Source organism: Hyaena hyaena, unplaced genomic scaffold, assembly GCF_003009895.1.
Source record: "Hyaena hyaena isolate Hyena2069 unplaced genomic scaffold, ASM300989v1 scaffold_7, whole genome shotgun sequence".
NCBI lineage: Eukaryota > Metazoa > Chordata > Mammalia > Carnivora > Hyaenidae > Hyaena > Hyaena hyaena.
Genome location: NW_024080639.1, coordinates 8,070,376 through 8,092,291, shown reverse-complemented (window position 1 = coordinate 8,092,291; position 21,916 = coordinate 8,070,376). Strand labels below are relative to the sequence as shown.

At 35.1% G+C, this 21,916-nt stretch overlaps 1 protein-coding gene across 2 annotated transcripts in view; it reads right to left on the bottom strand.

Annotated features, from left to right (window-relative positions):
* Positions 1-5,829: 5,829 nt before the first annotated feature.
* The window catches only part of LOC120238576 (UPF0547 protein C16orf87 homolog), a 32,062-nt gene continuing 15,975 nt past the window's right edge, over positions 5,830-21,916 (bottom strand). The window contains exons 3-4 of one of the 2 annotated variants that reach the window (XM_039242372.1): positions 13,312-13,494; positions 5,830-6,868 (exon numbers count right to left, since the gene is read on the bottom strand). In XM_039242372.1, coding sequence (XP_039098303.1) covers positions 6,750-6,868; positions 13,312-13,494 — 302 coding nt within the window. In that variant the 3' untranslated portion in view covers positions 5,830-6,749. The remainder of the gene's footprint in view (positions 6,869-13,311; positions 13,495-21,916) is intronic. The other variant, XM_039242382.1, reaches the window with a different exon arrangement.

The following is a 21,916-nucleotide window of genomic DNA, read 5'->3' as shown; positions in this document are numbered from 1 at the left end:
AGACAAAATAAACTTTTAAAACAAAGACAAAAGAGCAAAAAAGGCATTACATAAAGAAAAGGGGTCAATCCAGCAAGAAGATGTAACATTTGTAAATACATATGCACATAACAGAGAAGCATAAAAGTATATACAGCAAATATTAACAGACCTAAAGAGATAAAATGAAAGCAATACAATAATAGAGTTTAATACCCTCCTTTCATCAATGGATAGATCATCCAGGCAAAAAATCAATTATAAAACATTGGCCTTAAACAACACCTTAGATCAGATGGACTTACTAGATACATACAGAACACCCCATCCAAAAACATACATGGAATATTCTCCAGGACAGTCACTTGTTGGGCCACAAAACAAGTCTCAGTAAATTCAAGAAAATTTAAAACACATTAAGCACCTTTTCTGATCACAATGGTATGAAATTAGAAATTAATCACAAGAAGAAAAATGGGGAAAACTACAAAAAAAGTAGAAATATAATAACATGCTACTAAGCATCCAATGGGTCATCAAAGACATCAAAAGAGAAATAAAAAATTATCTTGAGACAAAGGGAAACAGAAACAGAACATATCAAAACTTATTGCATGCAGCAAAAGCAGTTCTGAGAGGGGCATTCGTAGCAATACAGGCCTACCCCCCAAAACAAAAACAAAAAAACAACCCTAATTTAACTTCACACCTAAGAAGTAATAGAAAGGAAATAAAAGATCAGAATGGAAATAAATGAAATAAAGACTAAATGGACAGGGGCGCCTGGGTGGCTTAGTTGGTTAAGCGTCCGACTTTCGCTTAGGTCATGATCTCGCGGTTCGTGGGTTCGAGCCCTGCGTTCGGGCTCTGTGCTGACTGCCAGCTCAGAGCCTGGAGCCTGTTTCAGTCTGTGACTCCCTCTCTCTCTGACCCTCCCCTGCTCACGCTGTCTCTCTCTCTCTCCTAGAAATTAATAAAACATTAAAAAAAAAAAAGAAATATCAAAGATAAAGTCCAAAATTATTTACAATACAAAGAACTAAGAAAACTTCAACAATCAACAGAAACCAATTATGATAAGACACAAATTTTAGAATAACCAGAGAAAAGATGTTAAGGCAGCTATTATAATCATACGCTAAATGCGATTTTTTTTTTCTTTTGGAAAGAGTGTGCGCGCACCAGCGTGTAGAGGGACAGAATCTTAAGCAGGCTCCACAACGCGGGGATCAATCTCATGACCTTGAGATCACGAACAGAGCCAAAATCAAGGCTCAGTCACTCAACTGACTGAGCCACCCAGGTGCCCAAAGCAATAATTTTTGAAACAAATGAAAAGATAGAAAGTTTCAGAAAGGGAACATAAAATATGAAGAAAAGCCAAGTGGCGATTATAGAAATAAAAAAATACAAAGCTAAAAGTAAGAAACTCACTGGATGAACTGAGCAGACTTGAGATAAAAGGGGAGTCAGTAAATTTGATATAGATCAACAGAAACTATCCAATCCAAACTGAGCAGTTGTTACAGAAACTAGTCTGAATTACCCAGCAGAAGAACCAAGCGGTACTCAAAGATCTTGGAAGGCAGGAGGTTTATTTTATACCAGTGGGCTCAGAGATCACTCTCCAGAGGTCTGAGCCCGGAGCATAAGCAGACAGAACAATTTATAGTCTGTTACTTCTGCATTCCTCATTAGTAGTAATTTGACACATGACAAGCAGGGGTTGGAAGAAGCTGGAAGGGGAAGTCTTTGATTAGGGACAGGAATTTCCTTATCAGTCCTGTTGACCACAACAAAAATCTTTAACAGATTTTCCCCTATCACAGTTAAAAAAAAAAAAAATTAAGTGAAGAGAGCCCCCAGGATCGGTAAGACAATCACTGGAGTCACAGAGAGGTGAATGGAGGTAGAATAGCAAAAATATCTGAGTAGCTAAAAATTTAATGTATTTGATGAAAGATATGTACTTATACATTCAAGCAGCTCAGAAAACCCCAAACAGAAAAAGCCACATCCAGACATATCATAATCAAACTGATAAAAAGGACAAAAGTCCTGAAAGCAGTCCAAAAATAATAATGCTTTATAAGGATGAAAAATTATTTGAATGGCTACATATTTCTCATCATAAGTCATGGAGACCAGAAGGAAGTGAAGGAGTTTTTAGTGTGCTGTAAGAACTGCCTGCCTTGGGGCACCTAGGTGGCTCAGTTGGTTAAATGTCCAACTTTGTTTGGCTCAGGTTATGATCTCATGTCTTTGTGAGTTTGAGCCCTGCATTGGGCTCTGTGCTGACAGCTCAGAGACTGGAGCCCACTTTGGATTCTGTGTCTCCCTCTCTCTCTCTGCTCCTCTCCCACTCATGCCCATCTCTCTCTCTCTCTCTCAAAAATAAAAATAAACATTTAAAAAAAAGGACAGTGATAATAAAAAATAATAATATCAATGTGACCCACCATATTTATATTCTGAAGGAAAAAATAATTTTTCTCAAGGAAAAATCATCAGTTTACATGGAAAAACCATCTGACAAAATTCAACAAATGTTCATAATAAGCAATAAGAAGGGAATTTCCTTAATTTAATAAGGGACATTCTACAACACAAAGCCTATAGCAAACACCGTATTAATGGTCTAACACCATTAAGGTCTTATGAGTATGTTTTCCCCAGGGCTGGAATCGAGGCAAGTATCTTCCTCCCTTACCATTCTTTTTCAGCACTGTATGAGGTCCCCTCCAGTGTAATAAGGCAAAGAAATAAAAAGCACACTGATAAAATGTTAAGGGGGAGGGAGGGGAGTGACACCCTTAACAATAAGATAAAAGTTTCCTTAATAATACAAAGGAAAATTTCTGACTGTGATTAAAAAGAATTATTCCAGTCCAGCCTAGAGCCTATTATGTGTCTCATACTTTTCATTCCAGAGAGTTTGCTTTATATGTTATGATACTCACTATTACTATAGTTGTAATCCTTGAGCAATGAACACTACTAATAAACTAAGTGGATTAAAACAGCACAAAAGGGGGTGCCTGGGTTGCTCAGTAGTTTAAGTGTCTGACTCTTGATTTCAGTTCAGGTGGTGATCTGCACTGGCAGGGCGCAGCCTGCTTAGAATTCTTCTCTCTCTCCACCATTCCCCTGCTTGTGCTCCTCTCTCTCTCTCTCTCTCAAAATAAACAAACATTAAAAAAAAAAAAGGCACAAAAGAATGATTATAAAAACTAAAATAAACATGCATGTACATGTAGATACATATACCCAAATGTAAAAACAAAGCTTAGAAAAACAGTAATCAAAGATGGAAAAAAAAAAAAAAGCTATATTTTTGCACAAAAAATTTAAAAATTCTATCTGCAACTTAGTTTTGTATGCAGACTCAAACAAATTTGATTAATACTTTCATATGAAGTATGTGAGAACTTAATTTCTCCAAATTTAAAGGATAAACATATGCATGTTGAATATAAAAATTATCAAAAAAAGTAAAAAGCAGATGTATTACTAAGACATTTTTACAGTCAGAATCAGAGAATCAAATGCAATTACCATAGTTAAGAAAGTCACACACTCTTCAATTTTAATTCTTATCTCAGAAAAAAACGCCTATATATTACTTTTAGCAAACACCACAGATGTCATGACATACTGAGCATTATTTTTTAAAGTACTTTTGAAGTTTCAAAAAGTATGAATTTACTCTGGCTAAATTTTTTTTTTTTAATGTTTTTTATTTATTTCTAGGAGAGAGAGAGAGACAGCGTGAACAGGGGAGGGTCAGAGAGAGAGGGAGTCACAGACTGAAACAGGCTCCAGGCTCTGAGCTGGCAGTCAGCACAGAGCCCGACGCGGGGCTCGAACCCACGAACCGCGAGATCATGACCTAAGCGAAAGTCGGACGCTTAACCGACTAAGCCACCCAGGCGCCCCAACTCTGGCTAAATTTTTAAGTCATTTGTAATTTTAAATTTTAAGTCAGCATGATATAAATTGTCTCAAGCTGTTTGATCATCTCCACTGACTGTTACAGAAATAATTTGCAGTATCTCCTTAAGTAACTTACATTAAGTATAACCTAAGGCTTCTCTGCCCATAAATATGTTAAGAAGTGAGAAATTAAATCTCAAAAATTTAAGTGGCACCCCCCCCAAAACATTTTGCAACGCAATGGGATTGGGTGGGGGAGGTAAACATACAAATTTGTATAGTTTAGCCTAACAACTCCCAGATACCTTATATTTAATTTTGTTCACATTTAAGAATGAGCATATCTTCAACAGACCTAATCTAATTATGGAACCATTTTAGGCCATTCTGAATAATCATATCACTACAGATATTAGAGCAGAACAAATTTTGGATTATATAATTAAATCACTATAATTATGTTCTTAGGATATCTGCTATTAAGAAAGCCTTCTTATGTGGTTTATCTATACCATGGAATACTACATGGCAATGAGAAACAATGAAATCTGGCCATGTGTAGCTACATGGATGGACCTTGAGGGTGTTATGCTGAGCGAAATAAGTCAGGCAGAGAAGGACAAATATCATATGTGTGCACGTATAGGAGGACTAGGAGGAACTTAACAGAGGACCAATCGGGAGAAGAAGGGGGGAAATGGTGGGGGAAAGGGAGAGAGGCAAACCATGAGAGACTCTTGAATGCTGACAAAAACTGAGGACTGATGGGTGTGGGGGGGAGGGGGGGATGGGCATGGAGGAGGGCACTTGTGGGGATGAGCACTGGGTGTTATGTGGAAACTAATTTGACAATAAACTATTTGTAAAAAAAAAAAAAAAGAAAGCCTTCTTAAACATCAATAACAAGTAATATATTGAGGCCTTTGCAACATTTTTAGACAATTTCAGCTTTATAATGAGATAGATTATAAACATAGCAGAGAATACAATTTTTAGAGAAATTTTTTAAATAGGTTACATCAAAAATAGGGGAAGCTTAATTTGCCCCTCTGCCAAAGAACTTTTTAAATAAGCCAATGATTTATTCTTATGAGCATCTGAAATAAACTATTTCTTTAAAATAACAAGTTCCAGCCTAGTCACCAGGCTCCACCCTTATTATATACATGACTATTTTAACATGACTTTCCTCTAAGGTCTTCAGCTTTAAATGGATAGACTCTGACACTGATAATTCTTTAAAGAGATGCCTATTCTATAAGCTTTTCTCCCTTTTTCTGAGGACATATATATATTCACAAGCATTTTTAGATATTAATTATTTTTATTTTTTGTCAAATTAAAAATAGTTTTCTTATATTTCAAAGATAAAATCACATTAGCATGCTTGGGAATAAACTTTATTACTAGAGCTTTAAAATGCATACAAGATAATTGTAGTAGTACCTGCAGGTAAATAGGGGGTTTGAGGGTAAAGGAATTCTTAAAAAATTCTTAAGAGTAATTCTGCATCCTACCAAGAGTACCTCTTAAGCTCCCTCTGCTGGCTACCATTTAAATAAAATGGGAAAAAATGTTAATCTTTTTTTCTTTTGGAAAGTGATGGGAGATGCAGGTTGAAGCTGCAAATGCTACTATTGAAACTGAAAGGGAAATTCTCTTAAGGTTAAATCTAGCTGATGACTACCTTCACTAATAAGGCTTCTGGACTTCCAAACAGATTTGGTCACTGGGGTAGGAAAGGGAGGTACCTGATACAAGGGAAGTTATGGTCAAGTTTGAATGTTAAATTGATATGCAAAAGCACTTAGTATAAAATAAACAACTGTAAACAGTTATCATTTATGACTAGAAAAAATTAAGAATTTAAGTATAGTTCACAATCTCATAGAGCACAAACTTATACCACACTATTAATCTATTAGTTTCAATATTAAGGTTTATTTTTTTTTTCCAGAGGGTGAGTAACAATTTAAATAGTTATCAGGATGTATAAATGAACATCCATTCAGATAAAACATTACTGCTTAAAAGTGGCTATCTAAGAAATATTTTGTATGTAATAAATATATTTTATGTTTAGGTTAACAGGCACCATCTTGAGAGGAGAAAAGGGTTTTTTTAAACCAATAAATAAATTACATTCAAGAAAACAAGATGTTTATATCTGAAGTATGATATATCCTTAAATGTTTTTCTTCATATAGCACCCAAACTTCCCAAATGTCTAGAAAGTATCTCCCAAAATATAACTCATACCTTAAGTCATAAAAATAAAGGCCAAGAAAAAATCAATTTAAGACAAAATTTACAGTTTATATTCTTAATTCCCCATTCAATAAAATACCAATTGCCAATTTATTAAAAGTAAATGAACTGTATATATGCATCCGTTAGTGCTGAAAATCTGAAATATATATTTTTAAAAGTCACTCTTTTTCCAAGTACTTAAAATATTGCATCTCTGGTGGCAAACCTGAAAACTAACAAGCATTTTATTTCCCTAGTTTTCATTCTTCCACTCCCACCTCTACCCCTTTATCCTTTAATAGCCATCCATTGTTTTTTGTTTGTTTGTTTTTGTTTTTGGTAAATATACTTACTTATATCCCAAACACAAAACACTGACAAAACTCCTTGGTAAACAAGGAAATCCCAGAACAGTCCAAGCCTACAGCTTTGCTCCCAAAGTGTGGCACAGGCTAAATGACAGGAAAAAAACAAAACAATCAATGGCCCTTATTGATGCAGTCAGAATGCTCCTGAGAGTCCATAACTGTTTAAGAATTTGCTGATGTAATCCTGGAGAAAGTTTCAACACATTGTGCAGACAAATATCAGAGAATAAGTCTTTGATTGATAATTTTTCTATTTATTTCTGCCAAGGCGACTGAAAACACGAAAGCCTTTTCATCAGAGAGGTTAGCATAGATGTCAATTTCCTTTTCCTGTTTCTCTGTTAAACAAAGAAAAAGAGAAAGCTTAATATAAAGGCAGTAAATGCAGTCATTAAAAAAGCTTCAAGCTTTCAAGTATTTCCTTAGATGATAATAAACATTATATATAATACTAACAATGTATATTAAATATAATACAGTATCATGCTACTAAACTTAAAATTTTAGAAATTACACAAAGGAGTTACTGAAATGCCATGAACTAAGTGGCAATTGTATATATTTTCTACATACACTGTTTATATATTTATATCATTTTTGTAAAAATCTCAAGTATTTCTTTCTCTTCACTAGGATGAGCGCTCACTGTCCCAATCAAAATAAATCTTCTCATCCTAAAGATGTTCCCATCTGAACACTAACAGTACCTTTATGAATATACTAACTTCTTCACCTTAGCCCTGCTATAGAAAATAAGAATAACCAACATTTAATTCTAATTTCCCCCTCCTAATTACAAGTGTAATCCAAGTTCATGGGAGAAAATTGAAAAGTACAGATTAACAAAAAAATAAAAACTACCTATATGTTATCTCATGAGCCAGATAAAATCACAATAAAGATCTTTGTGCACATTCTGTCAAATTCTTTTGTTGGGGACTTCGAAGATTCTACTTTTGTCTGTTTGTTTGTTTTTTTTAATTCATTTGTTTTGGTTTTTTAAAGCAAAGTTAAACACGTAAGTTTAGAGTCAAATCACTTTTCTAAAGCTTCTCACAAAAAACAGAAGTCCTCCTCCCCACATGCACATCTCTCACTCTCCAAACACTATTTTATTTGTTTCTTTTTGTTTTTACCTCTCTAAGCAACATTTTTATATGATGCTACTTCTTGGTTTTAGGCATGATTAATTGACCTTGCACCATGGAAAGTCAGAATTCAGTTGTATCACAATTTTGGTGAGACCAATATCTAATGTTTACATTATTCTAACTATGTAAATGATTTCACTTTTCCTGCACATTGTTTTTTCCCTTATGAGATTCCCTTTTTCCATCTGCTTAATTTTCATTATTAATTGAACTCAAAATCAATTGTATAGATCTTTCAGAATGTTTACACGTATTAGGCATTATATCAATTTTATCTTCTTGAAGAAATCTTTGCAAGTCTTCAGCTGCAATCTGAAATGGCTGCTTTCTAGATCTGCTACATAATTAATTATCATTAAGATCTCTCTTCAACATCATTCTGGATATAACCATCTTTCTCTGGAGTTGGACTCTGTCCTGGATGCCAGGACACTTTCTTGGTTTACTTCCTCCTTTTGATGCCATGTATCTTGCAGTAGCTTCCTGAGAAAGGGAGTACAGGCAGCAAAATTTTTGATACCCTGAATGTTAGAAATTGTCTTTAGTCTATCTTCATGCTAATTCACAGTGTGGGGGACTAAAAAGTCATAGATTCCCTCTTAGTATGTCTTCTAACTAATGGTGTCACTATTTTTTTTTAAAGGCCAGTACCTTTTTTTAACAGTTATTTAAAAAATTATTGCTAAATACACATACACATGAGATACACAGACCTTGAATGTACAATTGTATGAGTTCTAACAAAATATACACCTACATAACCCACACCCACAATCAAGATACAGTAAATTCCTCATGCTCCTTTCTAGTCAATGCTTCCCCACCTCATCAGCAACTGATGTTCTAACACCAGAGATTCATTTGCCTGCTCTTGAATTTACATATGGCATTATACAGCATGAACTGTTTTGTGTCTAGCTTCTCTCATTCAACACATTTTTAAAGTTCACTGATGCTGCTCATATATGAGGAGTTTGTTTCTTGCTGGGTAGTATTCCATTATATTAATTCCAAATACCATTTCAATTTCCTCTTTTTCTCTTGAGCACCTGAAGGGGTTTTCCTTTAACCAAAGAGCTAGGATTTATGATAGTATGTTTCAGCATGATCTCTACTTTTAACCATAAGCTGGTATGGGAATTTGGTGGGCCATTTCAATGTAGAAACTCAATGTCCTTTAGGTGGAAAAATGTCTTGAATTATCTCATTGATGACTTCCTTCTCCTCCATCTTCTATGTTCTTTTTTGGAACATCAATTATTTGTTGATACTGATCTCAAACTGGCCCTCTAAATTTCTTATCTTTCCCATTCTATTTTTTCATCTCTTTTTCTACCACTCTATGTTTTAGTGCAATTCTTTAATTCTGTCAATAAACTTGTTAAAGTTTTTCATCTGCAAATCTTTATACACATATTTTTTTAGATTCGTATTTTAAAGTTCATTTTCACCTGCTTTTCCATTTAAATATCATCTTGTTCTTGTTTCATGACTACAATATCTCTTGTTTTAAAATTAAAACATTAATGATAGTTTTAATTTTTGTCTTGTGTGCAAAAACTTATTTTATCCAAGCTATTGTTTTTTTCCCATTCAATTGGTCTTAGTTTTTCAGATAGATGCTTTCTTTTACAGATCTGGGTAATCCTTTTTTCTTTTTTTTTTTTTAAAGTTTATTTAGTTAGAGAGAGAGAGAACATGTGTGCACACAAGCTGGGAAGAAGCAGAGTAGAGGGAGAAAAAGAATCCCAAGCAAGCTCCCTGCTGTCAGCACAGAGCCCATCGCAGGACTCAATCTCACAAACCATGAGATCATGACCTGAGCCAAAATCAAGAGGTGGACACTTAACCAACTGAGCTACCCAGGCGCCCGAACCTGTGTAATTTTTTTTTAATGTTTTATTTATTTTTGAGAGAGAGATAGAAATAGCATGAGCAGGGGAGGGTCAGAGAGAGAGGGAGATATAGAATCTGAAGACAGGCTCCAGGCTCTGAGCTAACTGTCAGCACAGAGCCCGATGCGGGGCTCGAACCCATGAACCGTGAGATCATGACCTGAGCTGAAGTCGGATGCTTAACCGACTGAGCCACCCAGGCACCCCTGAACCTGGGTAATTCTTGATAATGTGCTCATATTTAGGAGTAGGATCCAAAAAGCTGATTAGCTCATATACCTTGTGGAGCCTGACTGTGATCACTAATTTAAGATGATCTGACTAGGCCATTTCTTTGTGAAATCCTTAATGAAGTACCTTTATTTTAGGCTTTTTCTCTTGGGTTTTTCACATAAGATACTACTAATCTCTTTCTTACCTGGAAGATAAAAGCCTGAGTACAGAACTCAGTATTTACCATCTCCAATTCTCACATAATCTTCCTGATCTTAATACAGTACCCTGCCCTCAATGACACCTGGCGTTCCCTAAATCAGATACTCTGTTTTGTCTTACCCTTTTCAAAGGATATTTGGAAAGAGGGGAAAATGATGTAAACAGCCCTAGCAGGCCATTAAAGAAACAGACCTCCAAGCAATCTCGTTTTTAGCCTTACCTTCACCTCTACACTTCCAGACCTAACTGATACACAAATTCCTGACCTTAAGGAAGTTGTGTAATAAAAATCAGTTTCTTAGTTTTCCCGAAAGGAGCTTACAATTTAGGTTTCATGGGTCTACTAAAGCAATTATCACTTTCCAAAATTCTGCTGCTTTTCCCATTGTCCTTGTGGTATTTGGTCCTTTAAAAAAAAAAGTACCTTTACTATGGTACTTAATGGTTTGTTTTTATGATTGTCAGAAATCTGTTATCTAGATGTTTAATAAGCTTTCTTTTTCCACTTTCTTCCTATTCTTTTTCAAAATACAGAAAACACAGTCAATTAAAAATGAGTTTTTAGACACACTGTCAGGTTTTCCTTATTAAAGGTAAAGCTTGCTTCCAAGTTTTCAAGCACCCCATAAGCAAAGAATCAATTAAAATGAATTAAATAGCTACTTAACACTAAGAAGCATATGAAAGAAGTCTATTCTAAAATACACAGATATTTCAAAAGTTTATATTTCTTACCCCTATTATATTTAGGGAACATGGTCTGCCTCAAGGGTTGGTAAAATACAGCCCAAGGTCAAATCTGGCCCGCCACCTGTTTTTATAAAGTCTTACTGGAACAGAGCCATGCCTGTTCATTTACATATTGTCTATGGCTGCTTTCCAGCTGCAATGACAAGGCAGAGTAGCTTTTAAAAGAAGACTGTATGGCCCACAAAGCCTAAAATATTTATTATCTGGCTCTTTACAGAAAAAGTTTACTGACCTCCTCCCCCCTAACCCCCTTGGCCTACATTAAAAGATCCAGTTTATTCTACAAAAACTGCTTTGAGCATCTTCCTGTTTGTATTAAAAATAAATCAAAAGCATATCTTACTCTAGAAATAGCTCAAAAATTTTCTACCATAAGCTAAAAATATCTGAAAAAAGAATTTATAACTAAATTATTTTCTCAACTTAACATGAAATAAAAGTTCAGACCTGTTGTACATATAGAGTCCTAGCACACTATCTATAGACTTCACTTCCCTAACTAAAAGACACTCATTATCTGTTTTCTCATCTCCTCTCACCACCAGAAACATTCCTTCTCCATTCTTTGGGTTATATTCCCTTTACTTCAACTGAAAAGAATGTTCCGTTTTCTGGGTCAAGCAGTATTTCCCTCTTCCTCCCCCCCCACCCCCCATTGACTTTTCTTTACCTAGTTTCCCTTCTGAAACAGTTTTTAGCACAGATTTTCTGATCACTCCATTAAAAAACACATTCACATTTAGAAAATAACTCAAATTCTCTGGAAGAGCTGCATAAGAGAAGGAAAAAGAAAATGGAGTAAAATTACCCATGGAATTAAGGAGTATTTAAGTATACTTCAAAGAATACAAATATGATATAAACCTTATTCCTTTAGCCATACAACACTAAGAAACCATTAGCTTTGAAAAAGTTAAGGACAATTATACCAGCGAATTTATTTTCCCTAACAGTAGTAATTTTATTGAAATAAAAGCATACAGAGGGGTGGCTGGGTGACTTAGTTAAGGGTCCGACCTCAGCTCAGGTCATGATTTCATGGTCAGGCTGGGTGCTGGCAGGGCCTGCTTGGGAGTGGAGTCTGTCTCTTCGTCTCTCTGCCCTTCCCCCACTAACACTCTCAAAATAAACAAACTTTTTTTAAAAAAGCATACAAAGCAGAGAAATGGTAAACAGGTTAAGAAAAAAAGGTCAAATGTCTAAAATAAGAGAAATTTATGCTTATGCTTGAATAACTAAAACTGAATGCCTGAAAAAGAAAAGTATATAATGCACCAACAAGAAATTATTAATGCATTTCACTGAAGACAATTATTTTGATAGAGGTTTCTTAAGTAATTAAAAAGAGCAACTATCCCTTTTTCCATTAATTACAGGTTTGAAAATCTCAATTTTAAAAGATATTCATAGCCATATGGGGGTTCATCACCTAGTCTAGTCTCTCTATTCTTGTGTCCTCTGAAATTTTCCATGATAAAAAGTTTTTTAGAAGCTGTATGAAAGGAGATGAAGTTTTAGTTAACTGTGAAAACAAGTTGCTGGTAGACATACTGCTTATCAGAAGAAAGGAGAAGATATGTAAGGAGAAATATAAATACATTTTGGGCCAAGAAGAATTTACCTAACTATCCAAAGCTGCCTCAAAGTAGGGAGGACACAATGAGAAATTTAAAAATTCATACTGAAGAATACTTTCCAATAGCAAATTTTTAAAACTTGTAGTGTAACAGTTTGAAGTAAGTCTGACAGAACTCAGATTTATCTTTAAAAACAAATAAAAAACATCCATTTAAATAGGCTTCTCTGGATTGTCATATACAAATCACTATCTCTAAACTCTACTATCATCAGTTTTTGGTTTTTTTTTTAACGTTTATTTATTTTTGAGAGAGAGATAGTGAGCAAGCAGGGAAGGGGTGTAGAGAGAGAGAGACACACACACAGAATCCGAAGCAGGCTCCAGGCTCTAAACTGTCAGTACAGAGCCTGACACAGGACTTGAACTAACGAACTGTGAGATCATGACCTGAGCCAAAGTTGGACCTTTAATGCACTGAGCCACCCAGGCACCCCTCTACTATCATCAGTTTAGAGCAAGGTGAATTTTACCTAATTTAAGCCTTTAGCTTTTCAATAAAAATTAAATTGTAATTTTTTAAAAACAAGCATCTACCCTATAGGAAATGTTTTCAAACTAAAATATGAGTTGTGAGGCACCTGGATGGCTCAGTCGGTTAAATATCTGACCCTTGATTTTGGTTCAGGTCATGATTTTACAGTTCATGAGATCAAGCTCTGTGTCAGGCTCTGCGCAGCACAGAGCCTGCTTGGGATTCTCGCTCTCCTTCTCTCTGCCCCTTCCCCGCTTATGCTGTTTCTCAAAATAAATAAATAAATAAATAAACTTCTAAAAATTTTAAAAATAAAATATGAGTTGTGATTTTAAGTCCAGGAGCTCAATGCCTACCAAACACTTTCTTTACTGCTATCTAATTAAAGATCTCGAAAAATTTAATACTTGAAAAAAAAACTGCTTGGATTTATTCATACCTCTTTCTTCCTCATGTTTTTTGGCAGATGCAGTTTTAGGTCTTCCTCTTCCTCGTCTGATATGATCTGAATGGCTGTTACTTCGAGACCTCTTTCTGTTTTCTAAATCCTTATTTACTGTAGAATTTATCTTCTCTCGCCTAACTCTCTCTGTTCGCCTCCTCTTGGCCTCATGCTTGTTTTCTGTATGGATGAATAAAAGTGATATATTTTAGGGCTTACCAAGAACTGTTTGCCCAAGTTCTCATTGTCTTCTTCTTCTTTCTAAATATACTAGAGTTTGCTGTCTGGCATATTTTATAAAACTACAACCGTAACATCTATGCTCCTCACACCCACATAGGAAAAAAAGAAATTCAAATTCAGATCCACATTAACTCATGAGGTAGGAGGAATTAACAGAAGACCAGTTTCTTTACTTGGCACCTTTAATTTCAGCCCCTACATGTTCACACAATTCCATAGAGATCTTTCTGCCTTACTCTTTCTCTCTGCAGCCAAGCTAAAAATGGTAAAGTATTAAAAAAGGAAAAAAAAAAGACCCAAACATTCCTTTTTGCCCCCTACTCAAATTATAGATTGAAATACGTCAAATACACAGAAGCAACACTGGCCTTAATCATAATATATTAATTAATGTTACCAATAAAAAGCAAACAGAAAACATCCATAGAAAAATATAAAAACACTAGGGAAGTAATAAGTAGTTTTCACTTTAGCCACAGATGAGGTCATTTCTGACATTCTCAGAGCACGTAGATCCCTAAATGGAATAGCAATAAGGGAACTTTACTCAATTTGGTGACTTAAATAATGCAAGAAGCCATCCTTCTCATTCCAAACAATTCAAAATGTTGGAAAGACAAATTTTAAAAAACAAAAATATGTTTTAGTAATCTGAACTCAAAAGCAACAAAGAGAAGGGGCACCTGAGTGGCTCAGTCGATTAAGTGTTCAACTTCAGCTCAGGTCATGACCTTGAGGTTTGTGAGTTTGAGTCCTGTGTCGGGCTCTGTGCTGACCGCTCAGAGCCTGAAGCCTGCTTTGGATTCTGTGTCTCTGTCTCTCTTCCCCTCCCAACTTGTGCTCTGTCTCTCTCAAAAATAAACATTAAAAATATTTTAAAAATTAAAAAGCAACAAAGAGAATTTCCCAAAATGCCTAAAACCACAACAGCGAAGGGCCAAACAAATAAAATTCATACTTCCCAAGAAGTAAAAGGAGTAATTTAAAAGACTGTAATATAATTATGCTTAATAGGCTAGTGTAAAATTAAAAAAATAGTAATGATTACTTCCAAATACCATATCTTTAGAGAATTAATTCTAATCTCAGACATATATCAGATGATGCAAGAACATTTCATTATTCCAGATTGCAAGTTATCAAAGACAACTAGGCTTATTAAAGGTTTCAAGGGCAACTTCAAAAGGCCTGGCCACTGTAGGACAACTTGAGTATCAATAAAAATAGTAACTGTAATAGCTGAAACATCATACATACTGAAAACTACAAGAACATGACATTAAATACAAAAACAAAAGCACAAACTACTTGGCCACTAAAATAGGAAGACACTATTTTGAAACCAACTCACTATTCTGAAAACTTAAAGAGAAAAGAATAAAGCATTTATTCTGCTTTTTCTATTCAAACTGCCCACTTACTGGGCAACAAAAGAACAGATAAAGAGAAGTTTCTCATTTAAGGATTATTGTGGATAAAAAATGAAGAATGATAAAATCAAAGTACAGCCGTTTTCAACCAGAAATGAACTAAAGGATATAAGTACTTAACATAGCTGCTAGCATCAGAAAAACAGAGACAAGCAGGCTTTATACACCTCCTGATAGAAGGTGTTACCTACTTTAATAGGTATTACCTACCTATTAAGTAGTCTTGTCAAGAAAATCAAATCCCATCAAGCATTTGAATCCAAATTACAATTTACAAGAAAAACAAGTCACTGGAGGAATGTGTTATCCTACATTCCTATACTATGAAGACCCAAACAGCACATCCAAATGTAAAAGTGATAGTATCTTTAACATAATTTGCAAGGAAAAACAAACAAAAAACGATGAATAAAAGAGAGCTAAAAAAGATACTGCCCATTTTTAACATGGAACCTGGTTTTTAAAATTTTAAGACCATTTATGAGATACCTGAAAGTTTCAACACCAGCTGGGTATTTAATATTAAGGAACTGTTGATTTTAATTGTGCTTCTGTTTTTAAAGGTCTGTCTTTTAGAAACATATAATGAAATATTTACAATTGAAATTACATGAGATTTGCTTAAAAATAATATGCAAGGGAAGGAGTAGATGTGGGTGTTAATGGGGACAGGTTGGCCATTGTCTCTTGTGTGTCCTTAGAACACTTCTAAAAAAAAAAAATGAAACAAATAGTGATAGGCAGAGCTATGGTGTGCCTTTTTAAGTTCAACAATGAATTTAGAGTTGTTCCTCCAGCTACCCACTCATCTCTGCAAACTTCTAAATTATTAGCCAAACTTCTCAAAAAAGAGAGGTATCTGTACTTTCTGCCTTCAGTTTCTCAAACTCCCATTCCCTCATCAATCCATTCCAATATAGTTCCTCAATCAATGAAACTGATCATCCAGGAGGACAAAAATGTATTATCAAATCTAACAGCTTCACTCTTTAATCATCTTAATACCATCCCTCAAAAATTCAACAAAGATAGGGTTGCCTGGGTGGCTCAGTCGGTTAAGCTTCTGACTTCGGCTCAGGTCATTATCTCAGTTTGGGAGTTCGAGACCCACATGAGGCTGGTCTGTCAGCACAGAGCCCACTTCAGATCCTCTGTTCCCCTCTCCCTGCCCCTCCCCCATGCACACACATAGTCTCTCCCCCAAAAATAAACATTAAAAAAAAGAAGAAGATGGGGCACCTGCCTTCGTTAGTTTAGCACTCAACTTCGGCTCAGGTCATGGTCTTGCAGTTCCTGAGTTTGAACCCCACATCAGGCTCTGCACTGACAGTACAGGTCCTACCTGAGATTCTGTTTCCCTCTCTCTCTGCCCCTCCCCCTCAAAATAAATAAACTTAAAAAAAAAAAAAGAAAGAAAGAAAATTCAACAAAGTTGACTATTCTTTTCCTTAAATTATTCTTCACTTGATTTTCAGGTTTCCAGGTTTCCCATCTCACTAACCATTCCTCTTTATCTTCTTTGCTGTCTTTTCCTCCACCAGGTTAGGTTCTTTCTCATCTTTAATATTAAAGTCCTGGTACTCTGACCTGAGCTCTCTTCTCATACTTAAACCCTAGACAATCCATAAACCCAAACAGTTCCAAAATTTATACTTTTAACTCTAACCTCTTCCCAAAGTTCCAACTGCCTACCTGACAACTTCACTCTATTATCTTACAAGCATTTCAATTGTAAAAACAAAACAAAACAAAAAAACCTAAAAAACTCTTGATTTTCCCTCCTCCAACGTCTCCTTTTATTAATAGATAGCAGCACACGGTTGCAAAAGCCAAATAATTTGTAGTCATCTATGACTCAGCTTGTTTCCTATCACCACAAAAGTCCACAGGCATTCTTTGCAAAATATGTCTATAATTACTTCATCTCTTTACCTCTATGGGCAACATCCAAACTTAATATATTTTGTAGCTGCCAAAATTATCTTTAAAATATTCAAACCATATAGTTCCCCTTCTAAAATTTTTATTAGCTTTTCACTGTATTAAAAACTACAGTTAAATTTCTTTATCAAAGACTGCAATTGCCTATAAGACCTGACATCTGCCTCTCTCCAATTTTCTCATACTGCTAGACACTTTGTTCATAACACTCCAGACATACCTCCCTTTAATTACAACAAATTCCTTCCTCCCCTTAAGTCTCTGCATTTGCTAATCCTTCTGCCTAGAGCTCTCTTCCCAAAACTTTTAATGAAACCATTTATTTAAATGGTTGATTTATAAATAAGACTCTGTGTCTCATAGTCCATATTACTTTTTATAATCCACTACTACTATAATCTGTTATTTACTTATATGCTCAGGCTCTCACTAGAATATAAACTCTATGAAAGCTGGGATGCCTTTGTCTCATTCACAGAATCGAGAACATTACTTACACATATTAAGTAGTGACGAATAAATAAAATCAGACTGAGCACATACATCTACCACCCCCTTTATGAAAACTCCCACTAAAATGAGAATAAACATGGATAAAAGGTAGAGGGAAAAAGGAAAATAAATCTGTAGTGTCGGAAACAGGGAAAGGATGCTATCAATCATCTGAAATTACAGAGTTTCAGCCAACTGGCAAGCTCACAGATTCTGATTAGGAAACCAGAAAAGAAGAAACTGCTATCCAAATTAGAAACAAAAGTTGGCTCCTGTAGAAGGGAGAGCTGTTTTTCCCAAAATATTCCCAGGATAGATCAAAAAGTACAGTAAGGGAGAGCAGGCCACGAATAATCATCAGAATACCTACAGGACTATTGCTGAACAGTTGGGCCTAAGAACTGACATAAGGAACCTCCAAAACACATACAGAAGATAGAAACAAATGGCAACTCCTCATAGAAATAAAATACTGGGGCACCTGAGTAACTCAGTCGATTAAGCAACAGACTCTTGATTTCAGCTCAGGTCATGACCTCACAGTTCGTGAATTCGAGCCCTGAATTGGGCTTTGCACTGATAGCTCAGGGCCTGCTTAGAATTCTGTTTCCCTTTCTCTCTCTGCCCCTCCCCTACTTGCTCTCTATCTCTCTCTCAAAATAAATAAAAATTTTAAAAATGAAATACTATAAGGGATTTTGCATTCTCTCCCAGAATGAACCTTTCCTTATTTTGGCAATCATGGAAATCAACAGTATCACCCAGCTCGTATAATTTACATCCCAAAAGCCTCCCAACTAGTTGTACACTAAAGTGATCAGTAGTCAAAACAGACCTTTAAAACATGTGAATTATCTACACTGATAAATCAAGTTCTTCATTTATAAATATCAATAGGCAATTAAGAATTACCAGTAATTTAAGGAAAATGAAAAGTGTAATAGGGGCAGAACAAGATAAAATAGGAGGAACTTTAGTTCAAAAAACAAGAAAAAACAATCTTAAAACATTCTGATGCATACCTTGAGAGAGATCTGACTGGACTTTATATCATTAAGAATAAGATTCTTTTGCAGAAATAGAAAGCTTAATCCTAAAATTCATATGAACTCTCAAGCAATCCAAAATAGCTAAAAGAATCTTGAAAAACAAGGTCAGAGGTCTCATATTTCCTGATTTCAAAACTTCCTAATAAGCTATGGTAGTCAAAAAAGGTACTGCCATATGACAGATATACAGACCAAAAGAATAAAATAGAGAGCCCAGCAATAAATCCTTGAATATATGGTCAAATGATTTTCAATAACAGTGCCAAGATGATTCAAGGAGAAAAAGATAATATATTCAGCAAGTCATATTGGGGATATCCACATGCAAATAAATGTAACTGGACCTTTATTTTATACCATATACAAAAATTAACTCAAAATGGATTGAAGTCCTAAATACAACAGCTGAAACTGTGAAATGCTTAGAACAAAAAGGGAAAATACTTCTTAACACTGGACTTGGCAATGATTTTTTAGACATGACCCCACAAGTATAGGCAACAAAGAAAAAATAGACAAGCTGGGTTTCATTAAAATTTTAAAACTTTTGTACATCAAAGGATATTATAAACAGAGTAAAAACGCAACTCATGGAATGGGAGAAACTATTTGTAAACGTGTATCAGATGAGGGATTAATATCCAGAATAAAAAGAACTTCTATAACTCAGTAACAATCCAATTCAAAAATGAGCAAAGAACTTAGACATTTCTCCAAAGATGACAGGCAAATGAAAAGATGTTCAACATCACTAATCATTAGAAAAATGCAAATCAAAACCACAAGTTATCACTTCATATGGATTAGAATGGCTATTATCAAAAGCATACAAAATAAGCGCTGATGAGGATGTGGAGAAATTTGAAACTTTAGGCACTGCTGCTAACATAAAATAGTGCAGCTGCAGTGGAAAATAATATGGCATTACCATATACATAAAAATACCATATGATCCAGCAATTCTACTTCTGGGCATATATACAAAAGAAATGAAATCAGGAAATCAAACGGGTATTTGAACAACCATGTTCACAGCAGCATTATTGTCAATAGCCAAGGGGCGTCCATCAATGCATGAATAAACAAAATGTAGTATAAACCTAAATGAAGTATTATTTAGAAAGGAAATTCTGACACATACTACAACATGGATGAACTTTAAAGACATCAAAGCTTTTTGTGTCAAGCTAGACACAAAAAGGCAAATACTGTGTGATTCTAAATAGCAAATAACTACACTAGTCAAATTCACAGGTACCAAAAAAAAAAATAGCGGCTGACTGGGGCAGTGGGGAAGGGGAATGGAGAGTTATTGTTTAATGGGTATGGCCTTTCAGTTTGGGAAGACAACAACAGTCCTGGAAATTAATAGTGGTGATGGTTAAGTACATAATATGAATGTACTTAGTGCTTAAAATGATTAAAATACTAATTTTATGTTATGTTTAATTCACCTCGATGAAAAAGAAGAAATTAGAAAACAAGATGAACTACTCAAAATTGAAATGCAAAATACTTGTGGGGATGAGCACTGGGTGCTATATGGAAACCAACTTGACAATAAACTATTTGTAAAATAAAAATTAAAATAAAATGCAAAAGAAGCTAAATAACGGGCATGTCTGAAGACAAAATTACAGATCTAGGAAGGGAAATCCATGAAATTTCCTGGAACACCAAAAACCAAAAACAGAATAGGTGAAAAGTAGATCCAAGAAATCTAATATTCATCCATTAAGAACAGAATGTTCTGTTCAAGAGGGCAATGGGCCTAGCTAATATATACACATTCCAAGACTCTCCTGCAGATGAAGTGGACATAGAATTTTGTTCTGGCCATTGACAAGTATGTGGAATTGGGTAAGGTTGCTGAATTTTTAAGGGGGTAAGCACATAGCTGGCATGTCCCTTTGTCCCTCTGCCCTTCCCTCTTCTTCCTACTTGGAATGCTTATGGAATGCCTGGAGGTACAATATCTTGTAACATTGAAGATGAAAAGCCATCTCAAGACAGAAGAAAGAGAAGAGTCCAGGTCCTTGATGGTATCACTGAATAATCAGTCTTACAGTGCCAACTTCATCTTTCTTTACTATACAGTGGGAAAAAACTCTATTTGTCCAATTCAGTGTCAGTCTCTGTGGATGGTAACCCTGATATTATGCAATAAGTATGTAATTAGTATGGCAGGAGGAAGAGGAAAAACAAATGGAGAAAAAGAAATAATGGGTAAAAACTGCCCTATACTGAAGATTTGAGCCCTTATATGGAAAGGACTGAGGAAGAATGAGAATGACATTTATTTTTTATTTTTTTAAATTTTTTTTTTAAGGTTTTTTTAATTTATTTCTAGAGAGAGAGAGAGCGTGAGCAGGGGAGGGTCAGAGAGAGAGGGAGTCACAGACTGAAACAGGCTCCAGGCTCTGAGCTAGCAGTCAGCACAGAGCCCGAGCGGGGCTCGAACCCACGAACCGTGAGATCATGACCTAAGCGAAAGTCGGACGCTTAACCGACTAAGCCACCCAGGCGCCCCGAGAATGACATTTAAATAGGAGTACAAAGTAAAGGGCTTCCACACAATGGAAAACAGGAAATGTTCCACCACATATCTTTTATAAAAAATTTTTTCCAGGCCTAAAACAATTTTCTGGAAAATTTATTTCAGAAATAAAAACACAAGTTAAAAAAAATTGTACATAAGAAAAAGTGGGATTATCCTAAGAGTACAAAGGAAAGAAATCTTAGTATGACAGCTATGCAGCAGACTTAAAATCAGCCAGTCTTAATTAGAAGAAGTCACAAGATTCTACAGAGTCTTAAAAATGAATACTGACATTATTATACAAACTATATGATTAAGAACCTAAATGTACAGGTACAGATGTAAAGGTATGCATTCTTCCATCAAAAGGCAAAACAAAAACTTAAAGCCATGTCTTATATATAAATGTATAGTAATCTTAAGTGATTAGCATGTAAGAAACAATGTTTTCTGAAATAACAAAACCAAACATTCATTGTCAATTTAGAGTTGAGGATCACTTACTACCCAATGTTTAATCACTAGGTTTATAAAAGGTACTAGCAATCAATTGGCAATAATCATTTCACTTTTTTCTCTTAACTAAAAGTGAGTGCCATTTATAGACTTCTAGGCTTACTTATCAGCCTTTGCCTATTAATTTATCCTAGAGAATAATTTGAAAAGTTTATTTTTGTATCCATTTTTTTCCTTCCCAATTAAAACTGAGGTTATTTATCTAAGCTTAACCTAAAGAAATATACAGTTTATTTATTTATTTTTAATGTTTATTTTTGAAGGAGAGAGAGACAGACAGACAGAGAGAGCAGGACACAGAATCCTAAGCAGTCTCCAGTCTCTGAGCAGTCAGCACAGAGCCTGACACAGGGTTTGAACCCACGAGCCGTGAGATATGACCTGAGGTGAAG